The 21,722-nt window shown below is 38.2% G+C and overlaps 1 protein-coding gene across 37 annotated transcripts in view; it reads right to left on the reverse strand.

Moving 5' to 3' along the window:
• LOC113034636 (neurexin-1a) overlaps positions 1-21,722 on the reverse strand; it is a 261,169-nt gene that overhangs the window by 24,964 nt on the left and 214,483 nt on the right. For 19 of the 37 annotated variants that reach the window (XM_080287786.1, XM_080287807.1, XM_080287805.1 and 16 more), the window contains 2 exons: positions 19,515-19,686; positions 11,940-12,259 (listed from right to left, as the gene is read on the reverse strand). In XM_080287786.1, the coding sequence (XP_080143912.1) occupies positions 11,940-12,259; positions 19,515-19,686 (492 nt within the window). Of the gene's footprint in view, positions 1-11,939; positions 12,260-13,676; positions 13,767-19,514; positions 19,687-21,722 lie in introns of all 37 variants that reach the window. The other 18 variants (XM_080287803.1, XM_080287777.1, XM_080287776.1 and 15 more) reach the window with 1 other exon arrangement.

Raw genomic sequence — 21,722 nt, forward strand, 5'->3', positions numbered from 1 at the left:
GCCGATTACACGGGAGAAGGCTGGATGCCTTCTGTTAGCTACATGCTCTAAATGATAAAATCTTAATATGATATTCATAAGACACTATCTGCTGCTATCTGCCTCCTACGCTCCCCCCTCATGTTCTCTCATTTCTTCTTTCTCTTGCCTATGCATAAACAGAGCTCCATAGAAGTATATTACATGGTTGACTTTGTGCCTCCCCCTTATCCTTGCTTTCACACTTCTCAGATAAATGAAATCTGTCTGCACTGAAGCATTTTTCCCTCTGGATGCCCTGATATTTTCGTTATCTGAAATCGAATCTGGAGCTCTGTGCGTGCCTCTACCTCGCCTTGGTAGTAATCTGGCCTGAGAGCAGGGAACTGCCCAGGAGGAATATCATACACTAAGGATAAGCTGAGGAATAAGGGAAGCATAACAATTACCAGAGAATGGCTTGTAATCACGGTGCTTTCTATCTAAATGCTAACCACAAATGCTTGTGATTGTGGGGAACGTAGTTTGTTTCAATCCGAAGAGACCATACAATTCTTCATTTTCATATTTTCCTCAAAGTCTAAAAATAGATGGCAAAACTAAGCGTGTGCCTGTGCGTGTTTTGAGAAAGCGATTGCAGGAGTGGGAAGAGATACGCAGCTTGGCCACAAATCACTGCCTTCCTGACTTTACCTGCATCTTGACATGCAGTCCCAGTCCCTCGTGAGGTGACAGGAACAAATTTGTCATCCTAATATAGATGCCATCATTGCTGAGATGAATGTACTGAGGTCTAATTCCCAAGTGTAACGTTTGCAAAAACATGACATGAGGAAGGAGGAAGAGCAGCTTTGCCCTACAACAGCACACCAGGTCACCTGTAGCTCCCAGAGAGCATCACCATAATCTGATTCTTGTATTCCAGGTGGGGATTTGTCATTCACAAAGGGGTGAGCGCGAGCGCTACAAGCTAATGAGCGAGGCTCTGGTTCGGCACAAAGGAAACAAAAACCACACTGCAATAAAAATCAGGTGGAAATCGTTTATGAACTCTCTCAAGCACAATTGATTTTTCATCACTAATCCATCCCTGCAGCAATGCTGTTGTGCCAGAGTTCAGGACTGCAATTCATGGCTAGATTTTCTCTTAATAAATTATCAATTTTTTTTTTTACTTGACCTGTCATTTCCTGCAGCTCTCGGCTTGTAAAGACTTTATAGTTTGCACAATGACTGCACACAAAGGGGAGCAAATATCTTGAGTCTATCAAAAGATATCATAGCGTAATGGAAATGTAAAAGCACTTCTGTGGTAGTTATTGCACTTTGTCGAGAACAACTCACACAGAACATCACATCTTCTTTTGTGCAGATTAAAACATCCAAGATTGGTCTTTTCCCCCCTCATTTATGGTATTTAGCTTTGAGTTTCTTTTACATACACAAGAGTATTATCAATCTTCTGATCTTACTCTCTCAAAGAAAACAAACAAATCTAGTTTTCAAAATGTTAAACTCTTACTTCAAATGAATTTACCTCCTTCCCGAACCAATTTCTCCATTCTCCATTGCCCTTTGTCTCATGTCCACTTGTGTGACAAGCTAAAAGGCTTTATCTGCAGGCATGCAGCGTTCTTTATTTTATTTCTGCAGCATCTGGAATTTGTTTTATCTTAATTTAATCTGGTAATGATATTACTTCATATTGTGTTCCAGTCCATCCCTAAACTGCCTTTATCGTACTTATCAAGTGCCAAGATGGCTGCTCCCTGAACACAGCTAGCCATCTTGAAATTGAAATGTATACATTATGATGCTAATCTAACGCTCGCTATAGCTGTAGACTCAATTACCAAACCGTTATCAAGTTTGAGGTACACTGCATTTGTTTTATACACCCGAAAGGAAAAGCATGTGATTTCTCTTCGGTGAGAATGAAAATGTCAAATTTGACTAGCACTACTTGCATTCATTAATAAAGGAGCTTTTATGGATGCGCGAGCCAGTTTGTGCCGAACACTTTCTATTTGCTTTGCGTAAAATTACTTTTAAAAATAGAGGGAGCTCTGCATAGCTCAACGAGCAGTTGGCACAGAGCTCGTGTTCATGAATGTTAATGTAAACTAGCTGATCTCCGAATCTTGCAGGTGGGGGCAACACACTGTAGGACAAATTTGTCTCTTGTGTACAACAGTTTGCCTAGGACTATATTCTGTATACAAATCATAAAAGCAAAGGTCCTAAGAGACAACAATGTGGTCTATAAAACAAGCTGTAAAGCTGTCACAAGAGCCAGCCTTTAACAAACAACAGAGACGACATTCACACTGCGTAGGTTTCATTCTTGTCATCCAAACTGTCTTAGTGGAACAATCTGTATTTCTCAGCACTGCTGGCAGTTAGTGTGAAACCTGCAAAAGTAAACATGCTTTCTTTTTTTCAGTCCTTTAATAACGGCACGATGATAAACTTGGCTGAAACAACTTTAGAAAAAAAAACTAATTCCAAATAAATCATCAAAGGAAGACGCGACGTCCTGTCTCAGCTGGCTAATGTGACGATCGTCTTCCTGGTGCAGTCGAGCCTGTCTCTGCTGTCAGCTCTCGAATAATACAAGCATTCATCAAATCAAGCCAACACGTGTTGACAAGCTGGCATGTACCCCCGATAAGGTGGACTGGATCAGTGAGTCACATGGACTCTACAACACAATGTTGAAGGGCAGTTTCTATAATAGCCCCTGGTGAGCGTGAGATGATGGATATGGTCTGTTGCTGGGAGTGAACGTCACAGGGCTCGGGCCACTGCAGGTCCACGGCGTTACCTTCTGTGCCATCTGTCAGCACTGGGTGGGCACAAAACCATGATGGGGTCTGGGGCAGCGCACTCCAGGACCACCAAAAAACAACAGGCAACTGACTTTAGGGAGAAGGTGGGGGAGGTCAGGAACACAAACAAGTGCTGCAGAGGAGAGCTGTCCATCTCCACATCACGTGTTCAACCTAATTCTGCTCTCGTGAAATCATTGGAGTTGTATTATCCACTAGTGCTTTTCCTTTTATTCCATAGCAGGTGGTGGTAGCAGGATTTTTAATAAGATATAGAAAAGATAATAAACTTAGAAAAATCAATAGCGGACCTGTCAGTGAAGTAAGATCTTTGATACCTATTACTTTATCCTCAAGCTTATAGTATCTCGGTAGCATGACGGTCAATCCCATATATCTGCATTGCAGGGGAAATCTTATCCCGAGGATGTTTTCTTTCTCTGAATAATTGAACACAACCTTACAGGGCGCTGACACTCACACTAAACACTGCAGTATGTTTGTAGGTCCATGAGACAGTTTGGTTTAATATCTGGAATGAAATAAGACTCATCCAACATGGCTGCACTGTTGCTGAATAATCACTCTCGTTTATTAATGGAGAACATCCTCTGTTTCCTTAGTAACCTCTCAGTTCTCTATGCATGTGTCTGTTTTTCTAATTGAAAAGCGCACAAATGCAAAATTTAAGGGGGGAAAAAAGGGTTGGCTGGTTTTCATTTTACAATGAGATCTGCCTCTAGATGAGTTGAAGGAAACAGTTCCACTTGGTTAAGAAAGTGACAAACAATTCCCGATACAAATATGAAAAGGAAACTAGATAGAAAAAAATTTAATTATTTTACAAATCAGTAACTTCCCATTTGTTTCTACCCAGTCTCGAAATATCAATAAAAGAGAGAAACAGGCTCTGATTAGGTATATTGTGTGAAGATGTAATTACTTTTCATAAAGATTTAAAACTTCAATGAGCTGAATTTTTGTGAAAAACTCATGCGTAATATCTATCTGATACTGTAATGATAATGCTTTATTTATATTTATATATGTATACGATCCATTGGCAGTGGATCCACATGTGTAGCATCCCTACGTCTGTTTGAAGAAAAAGCTGCACGGATTTTTAAGTATCTGTTGTATGAATTTATTAGTGCTTAAAGAAATGTAGCTTAAAAAATAAATAATATCCCATGTTTGACAGCAGTGACATTAATTTTACAGTAGTTGCACTGTGAAAACCCGTCAATCAAAAGCAAACTTACTATGCTGTTGTCAGCGTGTGCTGCTCCGTAACTTGCGAGAGACAACTGATGACCTCATCCCTTTTAGAGAAGACGGCCAGGATAAAAAGCAAAAAGGCTGATTTCATAACAGGTAAATGGACCGATTACCTACTTTGACTATACAAATGTAATAATCTCTAAGTAAAGGCTCTGTTTTTACAGGCTCTGCTTTTTTTCTATTATTCTATTCCCACTTGTTGAGTGTGTTACTAAACCTTAACTTTAGCACTGCTTAAGAGGACATACCAAACTCAGTTTAAACATGTTATATTAAGTTATATTTATACAAATATATTCACGTTATAGTTACATACAAGTTATTCATGCTATGTAAAATGTAAAAGTGAAATTACATTACTCTAGTATTAGCAGCCTTACACTAGCTCCCCGTGCATTAGCGAATCTAATATAAAGTGGCACTGATTGTATTTAAAGTCATGAATGGACTTGCACCTGCAAATGTGGTAAATAAGTGCATCCATACACAATTTTGGATAGATCCTTAATGTCTGCTTCCCAATCTGTACAAAACCATTTTGTACTTGCGCTGTCGTTATTCCGAGACTCTGGAATAATCTCCCAAATGACCTGAGACAAGCATCAACTGTGACTGTCTTCAGGTCTAAGCTGAAGACAAAGCTTTTTTGTCAAGCTTTTAGAAACTGCTGATCTTTGAAACTCTATGTGGAGAGAATATTAGGAAAACTTTATTTATTTTTACTATTTATTGTTTGCTTGTATTGTATAGCACGTTGGTTTTAAGTGTGCTATATAAGTAAAATGGACTTACTATATGCCAGAATAGTTTGAATTTGTTATGGAAAGAAATGAAACAGCAACAGTAACATTATAGCAGTATATAGTGTTTTCATAGTGCAATGAAGTCTGTTTCAGTGTAATACAAGTCATGTTTTCCACTGAACAGTGAGCAGTAATCAAATTCTACACAGCTGCAATTCTTCTCTTAAGAAATGCTCAGACATGATGTTCCACCTCCGTCTTCTCCATCATAAGAACAGCAACTGTTTCTGTTTATGGGAAGCTCCAAGTGACAGCTTGTTATGGCTCTTGTTGTTTATTCTTTGTTATAAAAGACCAAAAAAAAGGAGTGGTAAGTGACCTAAAAAAGTTTAATTTTAATACTGGAGCCACATCAGCTTCATTAGTGCACTGAGAAAAAAAAAGGCGACACAGTGAAATACTTTTTCATCGCCGTTAACTGGACATTTATGATCTTAAACTGGGATGGGAGCTGTAACATGAAACTGTGCAATTGAACTACTGATGACAAATTTCAGACAATTGATTCAGAATGATACCCATATTAAGATTTATAAAGACTTATTCGAATTTATATAAAAAATGTGAAGGCAGTTATCATGTATCTCAAACTAAATGAAGACAGAAGAACAAGATTTAGCATCATTTGCAGGATAATTAAAGAAGCACAATCTCAATCAAACTCCAGACGTCTGTCTGAATAGGGACACATGCGTGATTAGTCTTAAATCTTGGCTTTAAAGACTTATTCTAGCCTCAATTTGTAAAACAATTATTTCTACCAATATAAACCACGCGGTGAGGTAGTATAAAACACAATAAAGACACATAGTGCAAGGATGTTAATTAAATAAAAGAAGGTGCAGACTGAGCAGTCATTGAGTAGTAAGTTACAGAAGATTTTTCACCGCAAGATTTTTGTGACACTAAGGTAATTATAGTGTGTTCTGTGAGAGTCAGCAAGGGAGGCAAGAAGGTAGCCAAACACCGCACTAAAGGTGTAGCAGTGCAGCATGTCAAATCTTCGATTATCCCTGAGAATTATAGCGAGGTCAGGTTTTGGCCCCTTGTCTCAGGGACCAAGATAAACAGAGCCACTATAAGCCAGTTCAGCTGGAACTGAACCATGTGCTGTGAGTGCAAATGAAATGGCCCACACAATGTGTTTTGAATGTTCCTCGCTTCCTCTGAATGGCCATTACACCCACCTCACCCAGGGTTAATTCAGAAATAGTGGGGGCAATTGGCTATTTGGTGGCAATGATGTGACATACTGGCCATTCATTCTCCCTAGGAACAGGCTATAATCTGCATTTCTTGATTTTTCACCAGCAACAAGCTATAAAACTGAAATTGTACAATGCAAAAAGGTTATGAAAGAAACATAGCAAGCGTGAAATGTCATATGACATCCAAAATTACTGCTATGTTTCTGTAAGGTTTTCCCATATCTGATATTAAAGGTCCCTAGAGCAGAAATTTAAATGACTTGAGCAATCCTGTGAGTTTTCTTTTAGCGCCATCATTAGGTAAAAGTTTTCATTTCTTTAGGGGAAAAGCTTAACATCTCCCGTATGGCCTGACACAAAATTAGTTCTTATAATCATGGATGCCAGACAGTGTGTCCTACTTATATTATTATGAACCTTTTACGTTTTCTCCATTTTCTAATGTATGCGAAAGGAAAAAACAAGCTTCAGAAAATTGAACCACCATATGTAAAACCAATAGAAAGAAACTAGAGGTTCTTTATACCAAACTGAAGGTCACATATGTGTAACATGGCTTTGAACTGTACATATTTCTGCTGGAAGATTGTGTCCTTGTGTCTCCCCTGCAGCCATTACCAACTCTGGAGGATGTTGCTGGAGGACAACATTGGTGGATGGTGGATGGCAGCCCCACACTAGGAAAGCTTCAGAGATTTATATACATATGCACTGGCCAGGGTTGATAATACAGAGCGGTGCAGGTGAGGATCCATCACTGTCACAAGCACTCAATGGCTCTGGTAGATAGCAGTATTTATCTTTTTGTTTCCCCCCTTTGTTCTTTTTTCTATTCTTTTCTTTTTGGAGCTGGTAGGTAAATAACATTCAGTACTCAGTGGTTTGAATGAAGCATTAACTAAGTACGAATAATTATTTCTTATTTAAGATGCTGTTATATCCCAAACTGCCATCAGACATATTTAAATGTTTTTATTAAGGAGGAGATGATACTGAAAAGATCTAATTTACAAACACTGAGCAGTGCCTGACCACTGGCTGCTAGTTTTACCTTTAGACCTCTGTGTGTGGGCAGCTTGGGGTCAAAAGGACATCAGTACATATAAAAACATACGTGCACACACACACACACAATATCTCTTTTTTTCAATTTACACAAAGTTCAGCTCTGTTCAGTAATTGGTGGAAAGGGTTAGGGGACTGAGTGGGACAAAAATGAAGATGGATTTAAAATAGTTCAAATCTGACAAGTGAAAGCTGTGCCGTTGTTTGCGAAAGCTTACACAAGTTCATTACTTTTTAATTGGATGTTACCAGGCACCACTGCAGGGAGCAGACACTTTATCAAAACACGACAGTCCAGTGCTTACAATCAGCTCCCTTCCCCTCACAAGCCACAATCTGACACCCAAGCGTTTAATATCTTGGTCGGGGAAGCTCGTCAGATTGATCGTATGATCAAAATAAAAACAAGATCATATCTGGTTCTTTTGTACTGGAGTGGCCCTAAAATTTGTATTAATCCAATTATGTTTTAGGCAGATGTAAAATTTGTATCACAATTAAAATAACAATTCTGACTCATCAGCTTTTTTCCCATGGTGAACTTCTTTCCTGATTATGCCAGTGTGCTCTAAGACGATAATAGCCGTGTTAATAAAGCAAGTGTGGACACCCAGTGACTTGAGAAGAATGACTATAATGTAATGTTACCCATAAGTCAAGGCCTTCGGCATTCAATCACCATATAACCCCAGTCAAGCATTTTTGATAGGGCACCTGAGAAGACAGACCCTTTAAAATCATTATTATAATGACCACTAGCAGGATCTTCCCCCTAGGAAGTAACCAGGCCGAGGCAAGAAGACACACCCTAAGTCTGCAGAGCCGATGTCACTGAAAGGTTTCACTGTGCTTGAATTTTCACAACATGTGCACAGCAGGGCTGCATGGCCGAATACAGACATTCTGTTTATTAGGCAGGTATTGAGTATGAACGACCATATGAGGTAAGCATAAGACATTATAGTGATAACCCTAACCCTGTTGAGCTCTCTTGGAGAAAGTCAAAATAGACTGTTTTCTTTCTTTTAGGAAAAAGAAAGTTAATAAATAGTTTTGACCATTAATTAGTTTAATTCACATTGTTAAGCTGTAGCCATTTATTAATAATCCAGTCAAATAATAAAAGACTGGATGGATTGCACCATCCTAAGTTACATTATGAAGGCTATTGCTGCTACTTTCCTAAGAAATTTAGTGCTGTAGGTTGCAGCCACTTACAAATCTAACTACACTTTTTTTGTGGTTTGAGTCATCACTTCGCATCGCTAGACATGTGTATAAAAGGTCTCAGATATGTTTTTCTTAATATTTTGGATCCAACTGCTCCTTTTGACAGTCTGGCCGGCATTTTCCAGAGCACCTTTTTCACCGAGGTTCAGTGGTTATAGCCTGATACTGCCACTGCCTGCGTTAGCCATTTTATATCCACTGGGACCTGCCATACTAAAAATGTATGTGTCCCAGTAATGTGAGGCTCTTAGGATATAAAAGCATTCGGTGAATTGCATTCGACATCAGAGGGGAGATGGAACAGCTGGACAATGAATAAATGCTGACTATTCAACAGAAAGGACAGTGAATGCACCATCTCTTTTTACTGTAGTGTCCTGAGACAGTAATGTCGTACCGCAGGAGCTCGCCATAGGAAGGCTGTCACATTGAATCAAACCGAACGCGTTGACATCTCCCAATGCACACATTTTTGCATGCCTCATTCATCTCTCCACCTACATTGCTGAACCGCTCTTTAGTTGACTTGACTATTTTCTTACTTCCAGTCCTTCTTTACCACCTTATAGGTGAGCTTGCAGCATAACACGATGATACAATGCCTGTCTCTAAATATGAATATGCATCGCCACTAATCAACCTTAAGCCTTGCAGCCATACATACTGTATACTTTTAAAACAATAACAATAAGATGATCTGGACACTGCTCAACAATAATAACTATACATCTACTTTCCACAAGGTTAATTGTTATTGATAAAAACAGTAAAGCAGAATCCCATTAACAAAATAGCATAATGTCAGTTATCTATGTTTCCAGATGCCTTGCACATAATGCCTCTCTTTGTAATTTGCTATACTTCTAATTTGTCATGGTCCTTTAAATCACCTTTTTTAACTCCAGATGAAAAGGCCAAGGAAAAAAGGGGCATCCATCCTATCAAGGCTATTCCTTTCTGCCAATCTCTTGGTTCCTTGGTGGCAATTTATATCACCGCATGGAGCTGGGATATAATTATAGTCTATTGTCTGATATTTCACCTGCATTACACGCTATTGCAACGGTTCAGGAACCATGCTGAGTCCGAGAGAAAGCCATTCCACGCGGATCAATATTTATGATTGTATTATTTGTCAGCAACTGCGGACCCTTGCACAAACTATTATGCCGGTCTCAGGTCAGAGAGAGTTAGGTGACAAGAGGTAATGTATAATCTTTACTGCGCTAAGTCGAAGGTAAGGTGCATGTTATCTGTAGGAGTCTGTCATTTCATAAAATGAGCAGTGGGTTTAGTAGTCTGCTAACGTTACAGAACAGCGTGATATTTTAATTTGCTGTTTGATTAAATATAGCTGATATTTCGCAGTAAAGAGCTTAATTTTGCTTTCACAGATGCATCAACGTTAAAGGTTAAAGGCGTTTTCACACTAATTTTTAGATGAAGACAACAATAGGCCTAATGTGAAAACTAATTAAATGGGTTTCTTTTTAACAATGAAAGTCATCACTGTTACACTGTGAAGGCACTCAGACGTTTTCTTTTAAAATAGACTGAGGCATGCGTCTATTAACTGTTGTCTCAGTGAAACTGTGAAGACAGACAAGTTATACAAAGAGGAATTAAAATCAAATCATTTGTGTGAAGATTTTTCAGTGAAGTTAAATCCACCACTCCTCGTGATGCTATGATCTCCCTGTACCCAACGCGACTAATCCAAAAATTATTTTTAAATATATTTGTAACAGCTCTGATCTAAGGGATGTTTTAGCTTACAGCAGCTATGCATGCTTTTAATACATCTGACCCTCAAATTATTTGAAATTTTGACAATCACTTTAACTTTGCATGCATTCAGTTCATGTTCCACCCAACCCCCCTTTTCTTTTTTTGCTGTGAGCGTTTAATATAATGTAAAATGCCCAATTAATTTTGAAAACTATCACAGAGTAGCTTTGGCTCAGTTTAAGCACATTTCTCCAATTAGTGAGGTGAGGCTGGCTTTTGATTGTTTATACAACTTGAAACCGTCCCCTGGGTCACGCTGCTTCTAGTTTCGTTTTGTACCAACAAAACATGAAAGCATTTCCAACATTCCAGTCTTGTTTATGCTGTGAAAACGAAATATAGCCACTGCAACTCTTCCTTTTAATGACCTATATGAGAATATATAGTAACATGTATTGTCAATTAAACAGGTCTTCCAGAATCACTGACATGGCTTTTAAATTCAGTCCAATTTAAAGGAGAAGACTTAAATTCCCAATTTACATTTTTAAAACATCTATAACACATGAGCAAAACTGGGCCCGTGGGACAGAATCCACCAGTTAGGGGCAGAGAGCTTTGCAAAACAGGCACACTCACACTTTCTTGCTTACATTAGGAAAATATACAGTACATAATTTGTGACAATAAATAGAGCAAATAGCTGTCTCTTAACTGTATATCATTCAATCCTAGACTGTGTCCATCTTAGGTTTTTTCATGTTAGTCCGTGTTTTGTTTTGCAGCTTGTGCATAATACTAATAATAGGATAAGACTTCTTGGGGATCCCCACAACATCAATCTGCTCAGCTTACAGCTAGGAAAACACAAGATGAAAAGGGCCACAGCTAGCCAACTGAAATTTCAAATTAAGAGTGAATGGATTGCCCTTTGATAAAATAATTACACAGTCGCACCAATCATTCACAAAATATACTTGGCAAGGTTGTAGAAAAAATACGAGTACTACACAACTAAGGTATAGTAAATATTATCCCAATTTGTTTATTTTATTTGGGTATACAGATCTGTACTCTAACTCAAGTATAAGCTAATGCACAAAGAATGCAGCGGTCATAAGAAAACACAAAACTATGTGAGTGAATTAAAATTCATAAATATGATGTGCATACTTGATGATGTGGATAGTGAGTGAAACAATGGTAAAAGTATTCTAAAAGGCATGACAGTTCATTTTTCAAGTGTTTTTCATTTCCAGTTCATGGCTGCTGATGTATTGTGAGGCGTTTAAAATGCAATGTCTTCTGTTTTTGGCAGAGACTATGCAAGAATGGTCTGATCACCACTCCATTGGATAGGACACATATTTCGCGTTGCATTGTTTAGTCCCACATTGTGACATCTGAGAAGTAATATGCTCCAGCAGATGCTGCACCACTCATGCAGGACCGATAAAGATGATGGAGGACCTCGGTGATGGTTATCACTGTAACACAGACACACCTCATGGGGCCATATCTGATTGCAAACAGGAGCAATGCTCAACAGTGTGTTTCAGCTCCCAATTGTGAAACAATGTGCTTATTTTCCCTCAGTTTTTAGGGCGGAGGCCTCAAGGAGAAAAAAAGGCATGACGGGCGGAATAAAATGGAGCATTCTTCACGTGGCTGTCACGATGAAACGTACTATATTAATCCAGGATGCGCTTAACTTTCTATGCATTACTTTGCATTGAGAGCATTACAATAAGGATCAAACAGAGTATAGACATGGAAAAGAAGAGACTTGAAAAAGAATTATTTAAAAGAGATCTTACTTGCTGAGGCTCTCGTGGTGTTGTCAGCTTTACTCTCCTGCTGGACGCTGTGGTGGTGGTGATCTCCATGATGGATGTGGATGTCTCTGAGCGATTGGCTGTGGTACTTGACTGTGGGGTGATAGAGGAGGGTGACTCCCCCACAAGCCGCACACTGCCTTGGATCCTTATATTGGGATCCCCCTCTGCGGCCATGTTGAAGACCTTCAAGCCATTATAGTAGAGGCCTGAAAGCTGGCCCTGAAAGGATCGACTGCGATCTCGCTCCCAGCCCCCAATCTGTATAGTGGTTTGGCTGTTGAAGATTGTAAGCTGTCGCCCTGCGGGAAAACAATGTTACATATATACAAGAATGTTGAACTGTGGACTCGGCCACTTTTACAAAGCAAGATAAAAGAACAGAAAGACTGATTTTTTTGCCCAGTGGCTAATGAGAACAATAAATTACGGGTTGTAGAGCAAACCCTGTTAATTTATTGTAGTTAAACGATGAGATGCCTATGAAAAGAAAAACATAAAGTATAAACACAGGATATAGAAAATCAATGTAGCTTTGCTAAAAGGTCAGTCTAATCTGGAATGGCATGGAAAAAAAGATTAAGAAAAAGTAGCACTGTTATGGGAATGCAATAGATTTAACTACATAAAACATACGATAACATAATCTTGAAAGGACTAAATGGATCATTTGTTTGCAGGAAATTGCCTGGAAATAAAACTGAACAAAATTGGATAACAAAGCTAAAAAGATATATGTAACTAAGTTATCTTTCAATTTTTTCTTCAAATTTTAGCATTTATGGACCTCGAAAGCATGAAAAAAAGAAGAAAAACAAGAAAGCTTCATGTGTGGCTGCAGTCTGTGAGAAGTGGACTGGAAGGTTCTCACAGGAGGCAAGAGACACTTCACTGTTATTGTTCATCCTTTTAGCAAAAGCAACCAAATTAAAACAAACAAACAAAAATAAAAATGGTTGGAAAGAAATGAAATTTAAAACAGAACTTTTTATGACACAATTTCAATGGAAAACTGAAAAAAAAAGAATTAATATTAAAAAAAAGCAGAACGCTAATTTCACATTGAGTGAAGATAGAAATTAGGTATTTAACTACAAGAAAAAAAATAAAGAAAATCGAAACAAAAAAACAAAGCATGCACTCAGCTTGTTTTATGTTACAGTTCCTTGATCTAAAGTCCTGCATACATATATATATATATGTATATATATTTACAATATATGTTAAAGGGACTCAAAATGCTGATGCCAATTGATATTGCACACTATTTATCTTTGCTAACAGTTTAATCAAAATAGATCAAATGACACTAAAGTAATGTGCTGTACTGTAAATGCATGTTTCAAAAGTGTTTCAAAATAACACTTAGCAACGAATGAACAACTGATGTAGAACTTTTAATTTGTAATTTATGTTTACAGCAAAAAGCGACATGAATTTATAGACATTTTAAAAATGCTGATATTACTTCAGTAAGTGGATTTATATTCATATTTACAGTCCCTTTAACCGTAAGTTGACAATAAACACGTATTAAAAAAAGCTTACATCTATAAAATGAATACATTATTATAAAAAAAACTAAATTTAACTGTTCAAATCATTTTAATTTTAAAGTTTTACTGAACATTTATTTTTAAGGTTTATTATTTACAAAATAATGCTACAACTTGGTTATGATCAAATTATTTTATTTAAAATTTTAATCAGGTTTTTTACCTTTGTCGAGTAGCCATTCGTCAACTACTCGACCAAGTCGGTATGGGATTCGCTGTCTAGCAATCGCCAGGCGTTCGTTATCATTGTTGCCTTTAAAGTTTAAAGAGACATTTCATTGGTTACAATCTGTAAGGTCAAAGGTTAAATATCCATACTTAATGCTAGAGCTATACAACTGCACAAGGTTTTTATATTTAAAAACGTTTTGTATGTTTAAAAAAACAGTATTAACTAAAACATTATTTGACCAAACTTCACTCTTTTTATTTTAATTTTAACCAACAAATTAGGCCTATATTAATTGAAAATAAGAGGACTAGCATATAAATGTTTCATCTAAGTTAATAAACCTATGTTAAAAACCAACCAAAATCACAAATTTATACATCCATTACAATATCTTTACCCAATATTTCCATCCCCATTTATCATTTCCCTCTGTTTTTATCTGACTTTTAAACTGGTTACATTTATACAGCTTCAAAAAGGAACATCATTTGAATTTATTATTAAATAAACCGTTTATGGTTTAAAGGAGAGAACCATTTAACTTTCACATATTACAAATGCCCACCCCATTTATAAAAACACTAATTGACAAGTAATAATAAACTATTTGCCATATAAAACCTAACAGTAAATTCTCTAACGCTTCTAATCAGAGAGAAATCAGAAGACAAAGTAGATACATACACTGTAAACCTTCAAGAACATGGCTTTGACAAAAGCTACAAGTCATAAAGAAGAAAAAGTCACAAGCTTGACCGAGTGTAGCATCGCATACATGTGTTTCAATGACAGTCAAGTGTTTTTAGAGCATAAAGTCAAATAAGTGACATAAATGAGAAAGAAGAGCTACAAAAAAACGACACTCTGTATTGGAGGGGCACTTTGGCATTAATGAGGGCAAACTCTGCATCACCCTTTTGTCAACGCCAATAACCTCTCCAGAACAGAAGACTTTCAGCAAAGTGGCACTGTCTCTGAGTGCTTTTCCCCTGGTATTGTCTGCTGAGATTGAATTCAGTCAGCCCCATTCTTCTGGCAGATTGACAATGTTTGTTCCATCAACTATATTAATTCAGTTCTGGCAGATAAAAGATCCGGTAGCTAACAATGATTCGGTGGAGAATAGCTTCTTAGAGGAGAGGTCTGCTAAGAAAAGGAGGTAACCTTGTAAAAGACGCACACCTCTTCTAATAAAAGATCTTATAAGTAAGAGCATACATAAAAATATATTTTTTAATCACATCAGCTTGAATTACTGTTGAAGACCAGCTAAACAAGAAAAAAACCCAGTTTGAATCTTATCTATACCCCTAATGAAATTTGGTTGCGGATGACCGTGCCTGGGTGGAGCACATAGCATTGTGAAGAAGATTTAGCAACACTTTTCCTTTATGCTGATTGGACAGATACAGTCCAGATTACAGCAAACCCACACAGGAAGGTAATGGGTAACATTTGATATGACTGGTTTAGGAAGGAAGATGAAGTTTGTAATGGACAAACTCTCTTGTAGAGCACATACATCAAGTTTCTGCACTTTTCTTAAAAAGTATTTTAAACTTGTAAACTTGCAAATGCATGTCAACTTCAATTTGTCATTTCTTGTGAAACTTAACTGTGACTACTCAACTTGTTTCACTAAAAAAAGAGGACTTAATGAGCTCCTCGAGAAGTCGTGTAGTGCAGTTTTTAGCATACGTCACTCAAGCAGGAGTAAATAGCGCATTTGTTGAGTCAAGCATGCACAAACGCAGACACAGCTGTGCTTCCTATCATTTTGAATGTGATAAATTAATGAATAATTCTTCATTGCTGTTGCAATGGAACATTTGAGGGCTTTGTCAATTCCTGTCATCTCCATTTCTTAGTCATGGGGTGTTGGTTATGTCACCTCACCATTCCCTGCTACTCTGACACCTCATCTGAGGAGAGGTCAGCATCAAACGGGGCCCTGGAGAACATTTATCCTACAGCTGTTGCGAGGACAGCGAGGACATCTGAGTTTAGAGTGAAAAAGAGAAACACCCATTAATACCTTCCTTTTTTAAATGATGTTCATTGATTAATGCTCATTTCTAACTATGCTATATAAGTTACTTGATGGTTGCAGTATGACGTGTTTTTGATGTATTCTAAGCTTTATTCAAAAAATAGTTTTAGTATAGGCTTACATGTTGGTGTCAGAGTTTTAGCGCAGATGACAGTTTGTTGAAGAAGTATGCAAGGAAACTAATAGAAAGGCACAGAGGAGTGTCAGCTCCAGGCGCATAGATACCCAAGAAGCACGCACACATATTCATGCACACTTATCCTCACACACAGCGTGCCACTGTGCCAAAATCCTCTACTTTTGTGCAAAAACATGCTCCATTTTCAAAGACGGCTGCGCTTTATCTGTTTGGCTACGTACCCCATGGCACACTGAGTCTATCCTTATACTGAGGTTAATTAAGTGTGCATATAATCAAGGTCTGATCGTGTATTGATTCCCACTGTGGGACACCGAAGTGTTAAACAATGCTATCCCCTGGGCTTTGATGCAGCAACAGAGCCCATTCATCCTGCCTGTGAGCGGCGCCTGTGACTGCTGCTGAGTGGTGATTTGGTTTGGTGTGGGACAGCCTGGCTTATCTCCTCTGCCAGACAGCAGCGATTCAGCTGAGCCATCCCAACCGACCTGCTTTACCCTCGCTCGCTTGTATTCTTTTTTTTTTTGTTAATAAAGTGGTCAGATAAGGTGGGAGCTTTATCTCATTACAAGCCCTAGGACACTCACCACATTAAATGAACAAATATGCAAATGCTTCCTCTGTTCATGGAGCCGGGAGAATTAAAAAAGAACAAAAAAAAGGAGGAACCTACACAAATCGCACTATTATTTTTATTATTCTGCCCTCCCTTTTCTCTAACTGCGCTATTTTTTAAATATCCTCGGTGTTGAGAGCTTGCACAATAGGCTCAATAAGCTCACGGATAGAACAAAGGTAAAACCAGAGCAGATAGGACGGGGCTTTGATGGATAAAGCTAACCATCCTTCCCTTGTATCCCATAAATCAGACTCCACACCACAAGCGGGAAAAAGAGGACAGGGGGTGAGATCGACACGGAGGCAGACGTGGACAGATAGAGGTAAAAAGGACAGGAAAAGAGCGAACTCGGAGCTCGGAGAGTGGAGTGAGAGACGGTGAGCTCTGTAAGTGCACCACGCTCTGATAACAGTAAAAGAATAAGGCCAGGGACTTCTCCATTATCTTTGTGTGCAGCGTGTGTTCATTGGGTGCTCCGATAGGACACTGCACTGTACCCTGCAGGCCTGGCAGCACCATTGTGATGGTATTACTTCCATGGCCAAGGCTCAGGAGAAGGGGTTGATTTTTTTTTCCTTCTTTTTGTTGCTGCTGAGCCTTTTGTGTGTGATGCAGAATGAAGGCAGAGACAGGATAAAAGAAGGAGAGCTAAACTACAACAAATAGTCGCCTAGTTGTGTGTCTGCATGTGTATTTTGCATTTTAGATTCTAATAATTGTACTAAAGACTTTTAATGACCCATAAGTATGCAGTACGAGACTTTTTAATGAGATTACCAGGGCAGCAATAGAGGCTCTGGCGAAGCAATTATTTCCTTGCTTTAAGAACGATCGCTCCCTCCCCTATAAACTCCTCCTCTCTATCTTTCTCACTCTCTAGCCATCATTTTTATCTTTGCTGTCTACTCTTATTATAATCATTGTTGATCTGTGAGTGGCCTAAGAGTGGCTGAGGGCTGCTATTATGAGTGCGTTAGAGGCATACATGGATACTAATCAAACTACAGGCGAGCTGAGAGAATAATAGCTTTGTGTGCTGGGGGTGCAGGGAGGAACTGCGCAGTAATTGTGATTAGATGTAATTAGTCTGCAACGAGCTTAATAAGGTAGCTGGACTTGGCATTGTCACTGACGCATGATTGGTGGGGATGAGATAGGTCACTTTTCCCTGCAGCAGTTATAACTCATCACTTAGCATAACAGGACAGTCTTGTATCATTCTTATGCTTTTCTGCATTTTCTGCAGTACTGCATGACTTTCTACTACCAAATATGTGTTGTAATGTAATGTACATTGTTGAAAAATGCATAGCAGCAAACCTTTGTCTGTATAATATCACCACTGATGTATACTACAACAACAACAACAACAACAACAACAAGTTGTTTTCGCCAACTTCTTTGAATTTATCTGCATGACATGAGTACGAGTATGTATCATCAGGCTTTCGCTGGTCTGCGGGTGTTTGTCGTTTGAAGACTGAGACGGGATGCGGGAATTTAACCCTGCTGTATATTCGGCCCTATCCACAACATGTCAAAAGCCATTAGTTTCTCTTTTCCACCTGAGGCAAGCAGGGAGGGTTGAGTCCAAGTCATAAAAACCATCTTTCATTTGGATGAATGCACTGGTCATAGCTAAAAAGGTCACCAAACATTATGCAAAAGAGGAGCGACAGGTTCAATTTGTCTTCTGTTTGTCTGGTTGCCCACTCATTTTATGCGTGCTCAAAATCTAACAAATGTTTTGCATTTAGTGCTGCAGTTTTTTCTCTCATGGGAAAAAAAACAAATAAGAAAACAACAACAACAACAACAAAAAAAACCACTACACGTGTCCATACAGTAATTTTGCTGTTTGCATTCTCAACAGTCATTTACGCACTCCTTTATTCATCTATAGCTTTTGTCAAAGCCTTTAACAAGTTAAAAATGTCATCAAGTTCAACAACACAGGCAGAAGCATCAATATCTGTATATTCTACTCTATATTCTGCATACATTCTACACAAATATACCAGTGTTGTTGAGTTGTTGCTGAGTTAGATTACTACAGATTTCCTCTCACAAATGTGTTGACACAGAGATTGCTTTGTTTTTTTTCCCCAATCGATCAAAAGATTCCCTCACAACATTGAGTCCACAGTATATTACATCATCAGTAACCAGTAAACTATAAAAGAAAGTGCCAGCAAAACTATTCCACTCTTATAATGTTAAACTACTAAAATACATTACTCTTTTTCAGTTACTAAATGCCTATTACACAGGGCAGTAATTACCAAATTCATCCTCTACTGTCATGTAAACTGTGTTTATGAGAAGTGTTACACAATTTAAATTATTAGTAACACTATTGGCCAGGAAAATTAATCCGGCTTGCTTTTAGTCTGTGAGTAATTGTAGTGTATGCTGTGAAAATTATTAATATCAAAGTGTATTTTTATGTCTAAACAAGATGCCGTAATGAAGCTGATCATCTGGTATTTAATTGTGAGTAAGCAACAGATTTACTTTGACAGTGTTATTACAGGTCCGTCTCCCCGGTGACCTTAATTCAATCAATCTGCTATATTGGCAGACACATAAATACTGAAACCGCACACAATTACTTGCTACAAAAAACTGGTAATTTGTCTGTGGATTGTCTAATGATTTGGGTTACTGTGAGTATACACTGTGCATTGACAATTAGGTATATGGGGGATGTAATGCAGACATGTAGACAGGTTGGGTGGTTGTACTTGTAGGCAGACATATAGGAGTCTATCAGCCCTCGGGTTTATCAGATTGATGCACCACAAAGATCAAAGATTTCGTGAAAAGACAACTCAACAACACTGGTGTTTACTCTCAAAAGCTGCTGGAAACCGAAACATAAAAAGCAATTAAAGCACATGCCAAGTCAACATAAGAACATCCTAACAGATAAGGCTTTAATAGCTTGCTTGATAATATCTGGGTCATTTTATCGCCTCTAGGAGGCAGCAGATGTAATTAAAGGCAAAGTGGGTGACTCACCTGTGGGGTAGCGCTCAATGACTGGCAGGTCATCCACCTGCAGAGTGGCATTACCCCCACTCCTCGTAAACTTCACTATATGGTACTTTCCATCATTTACAAACTTTGACGTCTCCTCAATATTAATGTCATCTGTACCGACATTAAATACAACGGCAATGTTTCCTTTCTCCTGAAAAGAGAAGAACACAAAAAACACTTTCTTTTTTAGTAATCAGTAAACATTGTTGTGAACAGCATTGCTAAGGGACTGTAGCGAAATTAGAGCAGGTGGTTTCAGGAAGGTAGAGAGCTGTGATTTTTATAAGACAATCAGGCCAGTGGCCTATAATTCTTTAAGCACTTTCACTTTTTATAATGAATTAACACTAACTACTTTATTTTATTTTATTTTTTTAACTACTTTATAAATGAGTAGTGCTATGAGAATCAAGTAAAAAGAAAAAAATATTTTAAAAAAAGTATCAGCTGAAATTTTTCATTGTACATCAGTATGGACTAAGAAAACACAATGAAACTATGAATGAAGTCGTTAGCATGGCTTTTCTCATAAAGGGGTAATCAGGTGTACTTTTCAAAACGTGCTTATTGGAACTTTTGTTAGCTCTGCATATACAATGTTTAATATAATTTAGTGTCTATTTATTAAACTACAAGACCTGCTGGGTTGACCATAAGACAGATTACTGTATGGCTGTTTGGATTATTGCACTGGCAGCCGTATCAACACAACATATGTGTTTTTCTCGGATGTGGTATCACTCCTGGAAGTTGCAGTCTTCGAAAAAAAAAAGAAACAAAAAATAAAACACAAATATGTGCATTGTGTCTTTTGTTGTGTCAAAAAAATCACTTCAGGCAATTATAGGGTTATTTGTTAAGTTTTCCCTTGAGCTGCATATGCTGTGTGCTGGCTGATGCCCTCTGCACGATGCTGACATCTGTTTTTTTAAAGTACAATAAACATGCAGTATGCTATTTATTTCATTCACCCATCGCACAAACACATTCAGTCCTGAATGATATGACTGATTGTGAGCCCTTTGTTAGACTGAATCAGTGCTTGAACACTGGCATCTTTACAGTGACTTAAAAAAACTTAAGAGCAGAAAAATTAAGCAAAAGTCTCAAGGGAAGTTTTTTCCAGCTTAGCCGCAGACTCCTTCACATGATTGATTCACGTGATGCCTATCTATTCTAATAAGCTTTGTTACAGTTCATGATCGAAGTCCCTGAATCCTACTGCTTAATCCAGCTAAGATGAGAGCGTATGTTGGTGCAGCTTCTCTCTCTATGCTTAGGAGCTGCAGTGAAAGGAGCATCTGGTTGGAGGCTCAACCTACTGTAGCAGCACAGCACTCTGCATGTCATTATCCAGTCAGCATAGCCAATACTACACTGCATCCCTAACGTGCCCATATGCACAAACTGCTTTTTCAAGACCCCACCCACACCAGTGCACACACACACACACACACAGACACACACTCTTACAGAGCCCAGATGCCTTAAAGTGCAGAATGAGTAGAGCGTGTCTCAAGAGCCAGGAGCTAAAGTGCAATTAAAACCATTTGTAATGTGTCACACCACGTTACCAAAACTAGGACAATTGTATGCTTTGTAATGTAATTTCAACAGATTATATAATCTAATGCATTAAAGCTACAGTAGCAAAACAATTTACTGACTGCTTGCAGGCCTAAACACCAACCGAGAAAAAAAATGAAATCTAGATGGCAACAGCGACACCAGCTCGTCTCGGGGTTTTTTTTTAGATCTCAATGGGTGTGGGGATGATCTTTATACACTTGTTAGTACTCAAATCTTGTGGTAGTTGTAATCTGTCCTGCATTGCATCCTCTTGAAAGAATTCAGCAAGAGTCATAGAGACTGCAGGCCCTCAGCAGAGCTAAATGTAGCTAGAGAGACAGGACATACAAGACCTCTCGCTAATATGGATATTACTTTATTTTAAGCATATAGTGTGAAATCTAACATGAAACTAGAGTTTTTCATTTCAAAGGGGCAAGCACGCACTCAACAGACTAATTTTGGAGTTTTTTTAGTGTCATTGCTCTTAGAAAAAGAGAGACAGAAAAAATGTTTTAATGGACCGACCAACCCAATTAAAATCCTTCTTTTAATAGCCTCCTTCAATTGACTTCTAATGCTCCCCATGGTCTTGTTAATAAATTTACTGCATTTAGT

This window comes from Astatotilapia calliptera, chromosome 13 (genome assembly GCF_964374335.1).
Source record: "Astatotilapia calliptera chromosome 13, fAstCal68.1, whole genome shotgun sequence".
Classification (NCBI taxonomy): Eukaryota; Metazoa; Chordata; class Actinopteri; order Cichliformes; family Cichlidae; genus Astatotilapia; species Astatotilapia calliptera.